General features: G+C 48.8%; 1 protein-coding gene across 5 annotated transcripts in view; it reads right to left on the reverse strand.

Annotated features, from left to right (window-relative positions):
- Nucleotides 1-15927, reverse strand: part of ABCC4 (ATP binding cassette subfamily C member 4) — a 253197-nt gene that overhangs the window by 154785 nt on the left and 82485 nt on the right. For all 5 annotated transcript variants that reach the window (XM_045978081.1, XM_045978080.1, XM_045978077.1 and 2 more), the window contains 3 exons: nucleotides 10231-10332; nucleotides 5152-5241; nucleotides 3802-3993 (listed from right to left, as the gene is read on the reverse strand). In XM_045978081.1, coding sequence (XP_045834037.1) covers nucleotides 3802-3993; nucleotides 5152-5241; nucleotides 10231-10332 — 384 coding nt within the window. The remainder of the gene's footprint in view (nucleotides 1-3801; nucleotides 3994-5151; nucleotides 5242-10230; nucleotides 10333-15927) is intronic.

Here is a 15927-nt window from a genome sequence, read left to right on the forward strand (position 1 = left end):
CTATAATATAATAGCCACCATTTATGAAAACCCTGGCATGTCTGCATTTTAGAGATACAGCCCACAGTCTTGACGATAGTCCCATACCTCCCCTGCTGAATCAGAAAGGAAACAGACACCCCAAGTTAATGCCCAAGATATCCAAAGGCCAGAGCTTTTCCACTATGTATGCAGTCTCTGTATCTACAACATCATTCCGGAAAGCCCGAATCCTCTGTGGCCATCTCGTGTCCATGCACTGACGCTAAAATTCCAAGAGGAGATGAGCAAAGGATCTCCTAACTCAGCAGGTGGTGTTCTGGATTTCTAAAGCCTTTACCAACCCTAAACAGAGTCACAGAGGGCATTTCAGGACGGCGGCAAAACCTCTTGGAAATCCTCTGACCCAATGTCCGCATTTGCAGTAGGCAGCAAAGACGCAGGCAGGTGACGGGACGTGTCCACAGTGACAACGCCGGGGACAGGACTCCACTCTCAACGACATCAACACCCTGGGCCTCCTCCTCTGCCGAGGAGGGAGGGAGCACAAGAGGCCCAGATTCCACGTCCCCACGCCAGGCAGCAGCTGAACACGAACCTGCCCTGTAGGATCCCCTTCCCACCCGTGTGTGGGCCCATCCACGGTGCCCCAGAACACGGCCCACACACGGGTCCAGCTGTCCCGTGTGGTTTTGGCAAAAGCACTGGTCTCTGGGGAAAACCCTGGACGGCAGCCACCATCCCAACATCTGCTTTTCTGCAGGGATGTTCAAATCTGGGAGAACAGAAAGGGCTGAGCTATCACCAGAAATGCAAGGTCATGCAAAGAAACAGCCCAGCACTGGCCTAAGTGTTCTGAGCATTGAGAGATGAACTTGATGAAGGTCAAGAGAAAATGCCTGAGCGCTGTTTATTGTGTATGCTACATTCCACCTCCTTCAATTACCCAATTTTTTTAAACACTTAATCACGAGGACGCATGGGTGGCTCAGTCAGTTATGCGTCTGCCTTTGGCTCAGGTCATGATCCCAGGGTCCTGGAACTGAGCCCCGTGCTGGGCTCCCTGCTCAGCGGGGAGCCTGCTTCTCCCTCTGCCCCTCCTCCTGCTCATGCTCTCTCTCTTTCCCTCTTGCTCTCAAATCAATAAGATCTTTAAAAAAAAAAAATTCATATAATCTTTCATTATTTTATAAAGTGACATCTATTCAGACTACAAATAAATTCCCCTCTTTTGAGGAATGTTCCCCTAGCCTCTTAGGCAATCAAATATAATCTGTCTTGTCATGTTAGGGGTCAATGTCAAACATCATTTGCAACTGGCTCAGTGTTGGGAGGCAAATTAAGGCGAAAGGTTTGGCTTTCTGTTGTATGTGAAAATGCTCTTCATGATTTGGGGGCACGTGTATCTGTCTGAGGGTTACTGGCCATATAGACTGTCAGTACTTACCATTTACTCTTAGAAATTCTTCCTCCTGGGGCGCCTGGGTGGCTCAGTTGGTTAAGTGATTGCCTTCAGCTCAGGTCATGATCCTGGAGTCCCGGGATCAAGTCCCGCGTGGGGCTCCCTGCTCAGCGGGGAGTCTGCTTCCCCCTCTGCGTGCCCCACCCCCGCCTCTAGTGTTCTCTCTCCTATAAATAAACTCTTTAATAAAAAATCCTTCCTTCTGGACACACACAGTCACCCACATTCAAAGGGCCATGACGCAGACCAGGGTTCCCTGATGGCTTACGAACGGGAAAGGCAGAGAGGTGTAAGCATGAGAGGGAAAACTTCAGCTACTGGTACCCAATTAGGGTTGGACCCTTCCCAAGTGGATGACACGCAGGTACGGGAACCACACGCTGGCCTCTTTGGCCACTCACTCCCGGCAGCCCCTGCGTTGACAAGACCCCTGCTCATGGTAAAACACTCAAAATCCACAATGAGTTGATAATGTGGTCTGCCTCAGGACTTCTCCCCCTTTTTAGAATAATTGTTGCTACTCTATGTGAATGCCTGTTCAATGCTCAAAATGATCGGCACACGGACTCGGAAAACATGGGGATTATGACTACTGTTTTACATTTGCACTCTCTCTCTTCCTTCGCGGCATTTGCCATTTTGACAAAAACCCAGCCCATCGCCGCTAACTTGATGTCGTTCCTGAAGACACACCATCTCTCATGAACAATGACCCAGGGGAAGGAAACAGAAGTCCATTAAACAAGCAATTATGTTTTGTCCACATCATAAAATGCTACTCATCTGATAAAATCTAGGACGTTCAAGCCACTGTTCACGCAAAATTACTCTTTCCTCACAAGGCTGGCTTGGAGCCTTCAATGCCCTCCCTTGAAAAGTCTGTCCCAGCCTTTTCCACACAGCATAAAAGAACAGTCGGATGTCCAGACCGCATTGAAACAGACCCCGGGGTGAGCCCTTTAACGCTATTATCCACTGAATTTTATGACCCAAAGGGAGTCACACAGTATTTATCAGTATGTGGGGTTTTTTCCCTTTTTTTTTTGCTAAATTATATTCTCCTATCAGATAAGTTTCTTTTTCAGCATTCATTCATCCATTTTACTGAAATCCCAAGCACGATTAAACAATTCATCTTGCCATTTTCTGCAAAACAATGTGATTTCTGCAAACAATCTCTCCCCTTGTGAAAGGACGTAATATTCCCAAGAAATTTTAAAGCATTTCCTTTTCTTTAAATAATAAATCACATGTGAAAAATCAAGCAGAGAGGAGACCTATGGACCCAAAGGGACCCAGGAGACGATCAACAAAGTGCAAAGCACAGACCTTACGTCGAGTCCGATTCAGACCAACAGCTGACAAGATCCCCTCGCGCGGCAATTAGCGAAATGGAAACTTGAGCAGAACGCTGATGATATTACGGAATTGGGGCCATTTCTCAAGGACGATAACATGGTTTCTTTTCAAAGGAGTTCTTACCTTTTAGAGAACTAAGGAACTGTGTGCAGATGAATCAGATGAGGTCTAGACTCTGCATCAGAATCGGGGTGTGGGTGGGGCTGGCAAGACAGCACGGGGGCCAAGGCGGACACCCTCCCCCAGCCTCGCCCAGCAGAGCATGGCTGAAACTGGGGGATGGGTACACAAGGGGTCGTTACACAATTCTGCCTTTGCAAATTTTTTTTAACTGTCCCTTTAAAAAGTTAAAAGTGAGTAAAACTCGGGCACCTGCGTGGCTCCGTCAATTAAGAGGCTGGCTCTTGATTTCGGCTCAGGGTCACAGGATCAACCCCCACGTCGGGCTCTGCACTCAGCATTGGGTCCGCTTGAGATTCTCCCTCTTCCTCTACCCCTCCCCTCACTCACACTCTCTAAATAAATAAATAAAGTCTTTCTTTTAAAAAAAGGGAACAAAAGTGTGCCTGGGTGGCTCAGTAGGTTAAAGCCTCTGCCTTCTGCTCAGGTCATGATCCCAGGGCCCTGGGATCGAGCCCCGCATCGGGTTCTCTGCTCAGCATGGAGCCTGCTTCCTCCTCTCTCTGCCTGCCTCTCTGCCTGCTTGTGATCTCTGTCTGTCAAATAAATAAATCAAATCTTTAAAAAAAAGAAAAAAAGAGAGGGAATAAAATTTCACACAACCCAAAAAAAGTACCCAGTGAATGTCGTCATCACGTCAGGATTAAAACGGGAGTGTACATGCGCAGAGGAATACGAGGCATTTGCCCATAAGACCAGCTTGAAGCGCTAAATGACGTCCAGAGATCTTCCAAACATAAAAAAGGAGCTAAGCCCTGTCGTTTACACCAACACTATTATGATTTGACACTCCAGCGGCAGGTAACTGCAGAGTTCCTTACCTTTCTCAAAGCGCAGACCTTTATCACTTTCTCGTACCATTCCTTTTCATATTTCTTCCCAAATAAAATATTACTCCTCACAGTTCCCGAAAACACCCAGGGCTGCTGAGAAACGTAGGCGATCCTTCCGTGCACGCTGACCAGCCCCCGGCTCCGGGGCAGCTCGCCAAGGACAGTGCTCAACAGTGACGACTGAAACAGACAGCAAACGAGTCCCTGTCGGCAGCAGCACCCAGCACAGAGCTGGCCACCGCCATAGCCAGCCTGCCCCGGCGCCGGGCCTTTGTGATGCCTCAGAGCTCCTTCCCTTTCAGTACAATACGGGACAGCCCTGGAAGGTGCAATCGAAAATTTCAAAGCCCACAAAAGTGAGCATCAGCCTGCTCTGCCCAATGGCATCTCCCCCAGATGAAAGGGGTTACTCAAGGACTGAGAATGTTGGCCATTCTAAGAGAAGGCTGGCATGCTCTGCGCTGCGTAAGTCTGATATGGGCTTTGTAAGCATGGAGGGGGCCCTGCACCCAGGCCTCCTTTACTTGACAAGACACTTGTTCCTGGAAGGCTATGCGTAACCCTCCATCCCACACAGGAGAAACTCTGAAGTGAGTCCGGCTGGCAGAGAGAAAATCCATCTGAAATAATTGCCCCATCATTTACACATTCTACACTTAACTTCCCCTATTTTTGTTTCTGACGCAAGAGGCTAAGCGTGGCAAGCACATTTCCTTTAAGTCTTTCACAACACGCCAGACATCGAATGTCTGTGCCTACCGCTATCGGAATACTCCAAACGCTGAGCTGAAAAAATACTTTGGCGCATCTGTTTTGCCCCAGGACACGGTTGCTTCTAGAGGGCAAATGAATCTGAGCCTTCTTACATGTGTATCTTTTGCTCCCAGCACAGCGCCATGCACACGGCCACACAATTACCACCTGTGCAGTGATGTGACGAGGGGGAGTCATCTAAGGAAATGTTTAAAGCTTTCCAGAGGGGCCTTTACAACCTCCAGGTTTCCTACAGGTCCTGCTCTGACAAAAGTCAGTCCCATTTTCTTGGCTGTTCTATCTCAAATAGCAGTCACATCAAGAATCTGCTTCACTGAGATATCCAAATTCCAGATAAGCATTTCCAAATTGTGTGACTCGATGCACCAGGAAAAACACAACACACACTGACCAGCTTGATTTGGCTGTGCAACCTTCTTGCAAAACTAAGACTCCATGGAACCCCTTTTGAGAAACACATTCTAGATAGACCCAATTCAAAACTGTGTGACACAAAGCCCAACCTCAAGAATTTAATATGGGATGTGGCATCGCAGTGAGCTGTCACAAGGCATTATGACTTACCTTTCCTGCTCCCACAGGTCCGATCACTGCTAACAATTCCCCTGGTCTCACGGTAAAGGAAAGGTCTTGTAGGGTTGGCGTTTCTGATGTCTACGAAGTGAAGTTTAAAAAAAGATGCTCATTTCAATAAAGGAACACAAATCACCTCAAAAAGAAAATAAAATCATAGCCACTGATATGTGAACATAACCCACATCTCTATCTTTCCTATCTGAAGATACGGTGTCCCAGGAGTCCTTTTCACTCAACTCTATTTCTCTGGGGTTTAGCTGCCTTTTGAAGACCTGTTCTCTTATCAGATTTGGGTATGAACCCAGTTCTCAACACCCACAGAATTTAAATGGTAGGTATGACAAGGCATCCTCTTGACATAAAAATTTCTTAGTACATGGTAACATGAAAAGAAAATAATTAACAGAACATTCAGTACAGGAGGGGGTTTTGGGTCACAATTTTAAGATTTTATTTAAATTCAATTTCATTTACATACAGTGTATTATTAGTGTCAGAGGAAGAGATCAGTGATTCACCCCCAACTGCTCGTCTCATCACGTGCCCTCCTTAATGCCCGCCATCCAGTTGCCCTATCCCCCCATCCACCTCCCTTCCAGCAGCCCTGTTTCCTGTAGTTAAGAGTGTCTTACGCTTTGCTTCCCTGTTTGTATCTTTTATCTTTTTTTCTTCCCTTCCCCTATGTTCATCTGTTTTGTTACTTAAATTCCACATAAGAGTGAAATCACATAATCGTCTTTGACTTATTTTGCTTAGCATAATACCCTCTCTAGCTCCATCTACGTTGTTGCAATAGCAAGGTTTCAGTCTTTTTGATGGCTAATAATACTCCACTGCGTGCATGTGTTGTGTGTGTGTATGTATATGTGTATATATAGCTCACATCTTCTTTATCCATTCATCTGTCGATGGACATCTGGGCTCTTTCCATAGTTTGGCTACTGTGGACATTGCTGCTATAAACATTGGGGTGCACGTGCTCCTTCGAAGCACTATGCTTGTATCCTTTAGATAAACACTTACTAGTGCAATTGCTGGGTCATAAGACAGCTCTATTTTTAACTTCTTGAGGAACCCCCACTGCTTTCCAAAGTGGCCACACCAGCCTGCATTCTGACGGCAGTGTGAGAAGGTTCCCCTTTCCCCCCAGCCTCGCCGACATCTGTTGTTTCCTGAGTTGTTAATTTGAGCCATTCTGACCGGCGTGAGGTGGTATTCTCATGGTGGTTTGTTTTTTTTTTTAAAGATTTTATTTATTTATTTGACAGAGAGAGAGATCAGAAGTAGGCAGAGAGGCAGGCAGAGAGAGAGAGGAGGAAGCAGGCTTCCTGCGGAGCAGAGAGCCCGATGCGGGGCTTGATCCCAGGACCCTGAGATCATGACCTGAGCTGAAGGCAGTGGCCTAATCCACTGAGCCACCCAGGCGCCCCTCTCATGGTGGTTTTGATGTGTATTTAGTATGGGCGGTTTTTTAAATTTTACATTATGACCCTTGGTTTTAATCTTCTATTCCATTAGCTTCCACAAGGTGGCAGCATAAGTACATGGCATGCCGGGGGCCCTTGGCTGGTAAGTAATTTGAAAGCTCCAATAACTTCTCGGTTCTCTTGGATAAGGAAGGAATCTTAGTAATGCTCACAGAAGCAAGAAGGCACTTTACATTATAAGGGCAAAAAGATTCCTGTCAATGGTGGCCAAGGTTGTAATCACAGCTCAAATTTAACACCAACAATGAGTAAATAAGAATGGGATTGTGGGCCACAGTGATAAAGTCCGAGTTTTCTAAATGTAGCACGTCTTTATGACCTGTCCCAAACAGGAACAGCAAAGCACCTCTCCTGTTAAGGACACGAGGAGGTGTGCACGAGAGCGCAGAACCCAACACAAGGAAAAAGGATAAAGCAAAGATCATGCTAATCAGAAGTTGTATTCCTGAACATTCTATAAGTTCTAAGATAAAGGGGTGCCTGCGTGGCTTAGTCAGTGAAGTATCTGCTTTCAGCTCACGTCATGATGTCAGGGTCCTGGGATTGAGCCCCACATCAGCTTCCCCGCTCAGCGGGGCATTTGCTTCTCCCTCTCCCTTCATGCTCTCAAATAAATAAAAATCTTTTTAAAAAATATCTAAGTTAAAGAGACATTGGGTTAAGGAAATTCTAAATGCCCATGTTAAAAAAAAAAAAAAGGAAAAAGTTCAGTTTTACAGTTCTGCAATTCAATCTGTTCTTTAAGGGGTCAAATTAGATTCACTTCCATAGAGAACTTCCAAATATTAGAAAATCGATTGCTGAGTGAAGGTGTGCTAAATAAGAGAGTTTAGCAGAGCATGGTAAAAACCGAAATGAGGAGGTTTCCTTTTCAAGCATTACTTGGAATTATCTCTTTTAAGCAAAAGGTCAAGGGTACGGAGAAGGACAGTTCAAATTGAGACTACAGACCTCAGTTGTAGTCGCCAACTATGAGAATGTCCAAACCCAGAAGAAGACCGATAGGAACTGCCTAAGGTGAAATTTAAAAAGGAGCTACTATTTGGGGATAATCCTGACTGTGGGCTTTGCTTGCCCTGTTAGGATCCCCACCTACCTTCCCATGGGATCCTTCTGTGGGTCCTGACTAGGCACAGCCCCATGGCTGGGGATCCAGTGTGCGTATCAGGATCCCAAGCCCTTTGGGAAGACCGCTAGTAAAGGGCTAGTGTTCTGCAGCCACAGGTGAGGAAACGGCCTCCCTTATCACAGGAAACTGACCGAGAGCTGATCCAAGGCAATGCCACCTCCGGCATTCTAGAAGAGGATTCTTCAAAAACAAACGGCAGAAGCTGCTCTTCAGAACAATCCCGGCAAGTACAACCACCTGGGATGGGGGTAGGAAGTAGCCAACCCACGGATAAGCGAAAGCAGTGGAGATTGGGCAGCGGAGCTAACCTTCCCACAAACACGTGCAGACCTGGACGTTCTGGTCCTGACCTTTAGGACCCCTCCCCCCCACCTTCCTGGGTGGCTACATACAGTTACGAAAATGCCCAAGAGACTAAAAGCACAGCAGGATAAGTGAAAAGTCTAGATAATTTTCAAAATGAAGAAAACTTCTCCGGAAAGAACTGAACGGATTACAAAATGGGTACGGACTAAAACAGCGATAATCACATTCCAGCGCCAAAGGAAAACCAGCCTGAGTTGATGAGAACTCTAAAACTGTTGAGAAGCTGGATCTCGATACGTAGAAACGTTTAAGCTTCTCCACTCCTTTCCTCATGTCTCATAACTAACTAGTTCCTATTTTGCTACATTTGATTCCAGTTACGACTACAAACCAGCACATGCCCACACCGGCTTCCTGCTCCCCGTACCCCAGAATGTCCTGCACCCCAGAATTTCTTGCCGGGCTGGACAAGATTCGCTTCCCCGGGGAGACTTCAGGATCAGGCGCTGCTCGAGCGTGACCAGCAGGGGGCAGCATCTGACAGTTGAGGGGCGCTCTGTCACCGCTATGCAATGCCCTCACACTGTGTCAGTTACCTGCTGCACCCCAGGGAGGCAGCTGTGAGCCACACAGATGAATCACCCCTGCCCCGTGGCAGCTTGGAGGTTCCCACCGGACCATGCACTTCAAAGCTGACAGACTGAAACCAAGTGCATTCGTTTCATAAATGAACCTCCGTGGGTGAGACCTTTGCCCAGCTACCCACCGGCTGTCTGCTGCAGCGGCTCAGAATGCCCACGCCCTTCTGCTGCCCAGCCCAGCCAGTGCCACGTTTGGCCTCAGCTTCCCTCCCAAACCCCCATGTCTGTGCCCCTCCCCCACCCAAGGCTCCCGCCTCTGTGGCCTAATCAGACAGGCCCTCATCACTCCGTGTGAGGCATGACCCTTGCACGGACGCGGCCAAGACACCAGAATGGGGTGTCCATTGCTACAGGACAAGCCGCAGAAGAAAAGTCGAGAACACATTCGTAAGTACTAGAGAAGCGAACAGAACTGCTCACTTAACAGTGCTGCAGGGTTTGGCACAGAAGCAGTTTGGTGATGGGTCAGCTCCCACGGCGTGTGGTCACGACTTCCGTGCTTTCTATAACTCAGGGGCATTTGCAGACGGGAACTTCAGCAGTGCTTTCTAGAAGCGCTCACAGTGTATCACAAGGAGAACTCTCCGGCAGGAGGGAATCTGCCACACCAACGAAAAAACGGTCCGGCGAGGTAATACCTGGTGTGAGCGTCCACGTGCGACAGTGCGTGACGTGGCCCTCTGCGTTTAGAGACACAGGAGGCTGGCACCCACAGCCCCCACCTGCCGCGTCCTCTCTGCGGGGCCCCCAGAGCAGGCCCTCCCACCACGGTCCCCACTCCTGCTGGCTGCCAGGCTCCTGAGCTCGGCTTCAGATGGGTGGCCCTCTGGCAGAGGCCACCTCCCCCCGGCATCCCTCCCGCCTTTGCTCATCTCTGGGTTGCCTCACACACCATTTGCCCTCTTTGCTCCTTTGTTCTTTCTCTGCTTAGGTGATGAACTCCCTTTCTCATGGTGTGAGCTCTGTTTTCCTGCCTAACCCAGACTCTGACGGGAGAATGCACATAGAAGACCACAGAAGCAGGCCAGGAAAGCGGTTCAGCTGTGGACGAGGGAGGCCGCATTGGGCCTGCAAGGCTGAGAAGCTGAGCACAGGGGAGCCATCACCCTACCCCACAGCAATGACATCAACGTAAAAAACATACATTGATTCCCCAAAGTCTCTCCTCCATAACAGTATGTATCTTAGTTAATCTCTGTGTACTCTATCATTCTTCTGTTCAATCCTGTAAATTCTAACAGCTCCAACTTACGTACTCCTTCCAAAAAAAGTGTGGTAATACATGGAAAGTTCTCTTAAAGATAGGGAACACGTCAAATGCCTTCAACTGAGTTTATACTTTATCAATTGCAAACCTTATTCCTGATTTTGAGCATTTTTATAACACACTTTCAAGCAAATGCGGCCGGTCACATTTTATACAGTGGGAGAAAAATCTCAAAATTCACATCCACGTGACGAGTCGTCCTACAGCAATTGTGATCTCATGAGAGCTGATACGTACCTTATCCCAAAAGGCAGTGACATCCTGCACGTGCACTATGGTTTTACCATCTGATGGCAGCTGAGGGGTACGCTGTGAGATCTCGTCAAGCAACAGAAAGTTCTGCAGAAGAAGGAGAAAGGTGGGCTGAGCTGCGGGAACGAGGCATATGCAAGAGTAATTGCTTCCTTGGGAATCTGCCGTGGAGCATTTTACACAGCCCGTCTACCTCTTCACCAACTGTATCTGAAGGCTGGACAGCAATCACAACACAGTACATGTCAGGTAATTGTATAATAGAACGCATATACGCAAATAAAGAGTTCACAAAGCTATCTTCATAACCCTCCCAACAAGGGTCCTGAATCTTCCCTGAAAAGAAAACACAGCCCCAAACAGTGAACACATTTAGAACCTGGACATTTTTGTTTTACCTCTGTGTTACCAACAATAAACAGGGGAGTTGGTAGAAAATGATTCTATAAATATTGACCTAATCCCACCATGTGCCAAGCACCAGATGCTGAAAACACCAAGATGAAGGCCAGGCGTCCCCGCCCCCCACCAAACCACCTTCAGGAATCGGGTTGGCCCCAAAGGACAGGTTGGGAACACGAGACCGGTGGCAGGGACTCCGGATGAAAAAGACGGTCTGCCCATTTATTTGCGGTGACCTTTCCCTGGGCACTTAGGTTCATGTTCTCCCTGTACGTGTCCAATCAGTGTATCATTTGGCATTAACTATCCTTTGTCATCATTCTTTTTTATTTTTATTTTTTTAATTTGAGACCGAGAGCACGTATGGACGTGGCGGGGGGGGGGGGGTAGCAGTAGACTCCCCACTGAGCAGGGAGCCCGACTCGGGGCTCAATCCCAGGACCCCGAGATCATGACCTGAGCCGAAGGCAGACTCTTCATCGACTGAGCCACCCAGGTGCCCCACCCCTGTCATCACTCTTAAAAAAAAAAAAAAGTTTTAGAAAGAAAGAGAAGAAAAGTTCCTAACAAGTTTCTATGTCTTAAAAAAATATTTTACAAGCATTTCTCATTATCCCTTCTCTCTTCTCCTTAGTAAATACCCTATAGGTGGCAGAAAGGGCCACATCTTCCATTCCCTTCCCTTTTCCCCATGAGTTAGCAGCTCAAGGCTGCGATCGGACTTAATTAAATGAGGCCCCGCTAACTGTTACAAATGTAACATAACCGCATATAGGAAAACTTGTTCTGCAAAAGCTAGACAGAATTCGAGGAAAGGAGCTGCATCGGCACAGAAACAGGATAAACAACCAAAGCCACCCCCACCCCCAAAACACTGAACGTGTGGCAGAGACTGGTAATGGCCCTCAAGGCTGCTCCCGTGCTCCTGTGGAAACAAAGCCCAAGTTTTCGGCTGGCGCATGGCAGCCTGGAAAAGGGACCCTCCTTGCCAGCCTCCCAGGGAGCTGTGTGTAGCCACATGATTCAGTTCAGGCCAGTGGAAAGTGACAATGTCCGAGAACCCTTTTTCTGCCCAGTGGCTTGGAAGTTGCCAGCTTAGCTAAGGCCCCACAGAGTGAAATAATAAGAAAATCAGTGTCTGCAGGGGCGCCTGGGTGGCTCAGTCGGTTAAGCCTCTGCCCTCGGCTCAGGTCATGATCCCGGGGTCCTGGAATCGAGCCCCGTGTTGGGCTTCCTGCTCAGCGGGAAGCCTGCTGCTTCTCCCTCTCCCACTGCCTGCCTCTCTGCCTACTTGTGCTCTCTCTCTCTCTGTCGAATAAATAAATAAAAATCTTTTAAAAAGTAATAATAATAAAAGAAAGCATCTGGGTCTCTAACACCACAGAATAGAATACCAGCCATGGAACTTCTTAAAGGGTGAGGTCTGTCCTCCCCAAAAAGATGTAGTGAAGTTATAAACCCAATTACCTCAAATTTTGACTTTATTTAGAAAGGGGGTCATTGCACATGAGACTAAGGGCGGCTGTAGCGGAGCAGACCTTGAGAGGGAGCTCTAAATCCAGTGCGACTGGTGTCCTTAGAAGAAGACAGAGGGGCACCCGGTGGGCTCAGTCGGTGGAGTGTGCAGCTCTTCATCTCGGGACTATCAAGGTGAGCCCCTCGTTGGGTACAGAGATTACTTAAAAATAAAATCTTAAAGGGGCACCTGCATGGCTCAGGGTTAAAGCCTCTCTCTGTGGCTTGGGTCATGATCTCAGGGTCCTGGGATCGAGCCCCACATCGGGCTCTCTGCTCAGCAGGGAGCCTGCTTCCCCATCTCTCTCTGCCCACCTCTCTGCCTACCTGTGATCACTCTCTCTCTATCAAATAAATAAATTTTTAAAATAAATGAATAAAATAAAATCTTAAAGAAGATGCAGAGACACACAGGCAGAAAGCATCAGCTGTGCAGTGAAGACAGAGATCAGAGTGACGGGACAGCAAGCGGAGGAACGTCAAGGTCTACCCACAACCACCGGAAGCCAGAGGACAGGACATGAGGAAGGCTTCTCCTTTGTAGGTTTCAGAGATGGTGACCCTGAGGACAGCTGGATTTCAGGCTTCTGGCCTCCAGAACCGTGAAACCACAAATTTCTGTTGCTCTGATCCACCCAGTTTCAAGAAACTTTGTCCCAAGAGACCAAGGAAACCGACACACAACCGTAGGGAGATTTGTGCAAGAGAGAAAAATCACGTACCCTGTGTACGCAGCTTACACAAGTGTACTCTCGGACCCACAGGGCAAACCTAACCCTAACCACCGTGGGAAGCAGCTGAGGTAAGCCCGTGAACCCATTTTAAGAAAACAACACATAAGTCACCTGCTCCTCCAAAAATCGTCAACACACTTGAAGCCATTAACATCTTCTTTACCGGTCACAAAGCTACACATCGGGTACCACGTTCTACTTGGCGAGAACCAGTAAAGCTGACCATGCCAAGTCTCTTCGGTGCAGGAAAACATGCTCCCGCACATTTCTCGGAGAGCCAGCCAGCATGAGGCAGGGTCTGCTCACTCATTCCCCACTCGTCCGGGGTCCGGGCTCGCTGGGAACCTGGCTCCCTGCCCCACGCCTGTGCTGAGCAGGGCAGCAGAACAGACAGATGACGGATGAGGGCTCCCCCTTGCAGGCTTTAAAACTAGCCTGACCCAAACTCTCTCTCCCCACCACCTCTGCCTTTGTCAACCAGGGAGCAACGCTTGCCTGTTCTGCCACAGCTCCACTGCCTTCCAATTCTTCATTCCTCTTGAAACAATGTTACTTTGGAATCTCACTAGCAATTATTTATGATACTGACAGTTTTTGGCTGTCCCCCTGTACCTCCCAGTTCCTTCCCCAGCAGCCCCAACAGCGCCAAATTTACCCCAAACACCACCCCCTGCTGATCCCATTGAAACACTGAGGAGGCCCACCAGGCTTAAAAGCGTTCAGCGACCCATGAGCACCTAAGTCAGCTCTCCCCAAGTGGCCTCAACCTTGATACCCTCAAGAACTAAACCAACCCAGTCTTCTCAGCCAGTCTCAAGTTCACAATGGCCCCAGCTGGCACTGTCCACCCTACTTCTGAGTGCCCAAAGGGGATATCAAGTCATGGCGACGGAGAAGACGATGCCATTCATGCACTTACAAAGAGCCCCAGCTCCAACGTTAATACTGAGCCTCACAAAGGGTCAGCACATCAAGAGACAACCCCTAAGGTACAAGCAGACCATGTGACCGGTTCCAGTGGGTCTAACCACTAACTACATAGCTACGGTCCTACATAGCATGAGTTAACAAGGCAACAAGCCGAAGGTTATAGATATTATAAATCTTGTCTAGACAGAAGAGAATTCCAATTTTATAGCGTAAGCATATTACCAAGGTATGAAATTCAATATTCAGCAGGTGCATTCTAGAATAGCAATTCCTCCCCCCATCTTCAAGAGAAGAAAAACTACACACACACTGAGAAAGTAAATCTACTGGGCATTTGTCTGGAAATAATAGGTCTGAGTGGAGAAAGAAGTCACAGTTTCCCGGCAGTTAAATGAGACTCCATTCAACACAGGAACGCCTTGTACAGGGGCCAGCAGCGCTGGGCGGATTTTTCTCCAGGACTCAGGCTGATGAGAATGCTGACTTTAAATTGCCATTAACAGCCATGAAGCCCATACCCGGAACAGGTCATGCGGGAAAGTGTCAGACGTCAGAACTCAAGCCAGAAAGATTGACTTCGGAGTGGCTGGTGGGCAGAAAGCCTAAGAGCTTTATGAACAATATCACCTCCGAGACACACTTTACTGGGTGTAGACGTCGCCGAGACGTCTACAGTGCTTTGAAGTGCTTTGAAGTGAAGACAAGATCTTTTATAATCCTATTGGACCTGTTCAATGTCACTAAGAGAAAAATAGAAGGAACTTCTTGGGCCTCTAACCTCATAATAAATCCCTCATTTTCGGTACTTGGGAAAAAGGAAGTGGGAAAGTGTGGGTGGAAAGACGACAGTGCACTCTACAGCCCACCTGAGGCCTTGCCCTAGGGCTGTGGACCACAGCACCAGCTTGAAGGGGCCAAGGTCTGCTGGATTTAGCTCCTGCCAACAGCCAAACGCGACCGTCCTGGGAACCGTGCTGGACAGCTGGCCCAGCCCACCGAGTCGGGGCTGTCAGAGACAGAGCTCCCGTGTGCCCCTCAAGCTTCTGACCCCATGAGTCAGACCTCGCCCAGTCCCGACCACCCCCTCCACCCCCCCCACCCCCCCCCACCCCCCGGGGAGCAGACTCCACACACCTTTGCTTCCTCTCCTGTGCCATGGTTACCTCTCCCTGCACATTAACACATCTAAGAGACAGGCCCGGAAAGGAGGAAGAGTGAACACCAGACCCGTTCACTCTGTTTGGTGCCTGTTACCTCTGCAGGTACCCAAAGTCAAGACGTGCTCCTGGAGGGCTGTCCCATCAGGCTCCGTCTACGGCAGCCCAATCCAAACCACGTCACTCCCTCCTGCACTGCATGAGCCTCTTGAAGCACCTTCTGGCTGTGCCTTGGGTCCCCACCCCTGCGTCCTCTGCTCCAGTCCCCAGGCCGCAGCCAGAGGGAGCTTCGTGGTGCCTGGAGGCTGCTATTGCCCGGGCTCGGGCCCCCAGTCCTCTGTTCTGCAGCCTCCGACACTTCTGCTTCCTCAAACACACGGATCTCCTTTCTGGTGTGCCAAGCCCTCTTTAGGAGCTCTTGCAAACTCTCAGCCTCCTACCTACCCCTCCCCCCTGCCCCACCTTTACCCCCTGCCCCTCCCCCACCCCCTGCTAACCTCCAACACAGGTCACTCTCCAGGTCACTCCTTCAGCTTTCCCAGGAAGCTTACCTCCAAAATTACAGCAGCCTGCAGAGCACCTCCGACTTTCTCTTTCAAGGACGGATGACACAAAACACACTTGAACTGTGAGGGTCATCAATTGCATACCTATGAGCCTCCACTTGATGAGACATAAATTCCAAGCAGGAAGGACCTCTGTGCACTGTCATCGAATATATGCAGCTGGCACAGCCCCAGGCCTAGGGCAGGTGCTCAGTTATTCTGTGGAGTGACCCGATGAATTCCAAATGCGTCCCCAAAAGGTCCGGCATAAACCAAGACCGGTGTTAGTTTCTCCTCCCAACCGACTTTAGTCTTGCCGTGACCCTGACATCTTTCGTATTGGCTTATTAGCTAGCACATCCGGCCTTGTGTGCTTTTCTCCACGGCTGGGGCAGTGGT

Source organism: Meles meles, chromosome 14, assembly GCF_922984935.1.
Source record: "Meles meles chromosome 14, mMelMel3.1 paternal haplotype, whole genome shotgun sequence".
NCBI lineage: Eukaryota > Metazoa > Chordata > Mammalia > Carnivora > Mustelidae > Meles > Meles meles.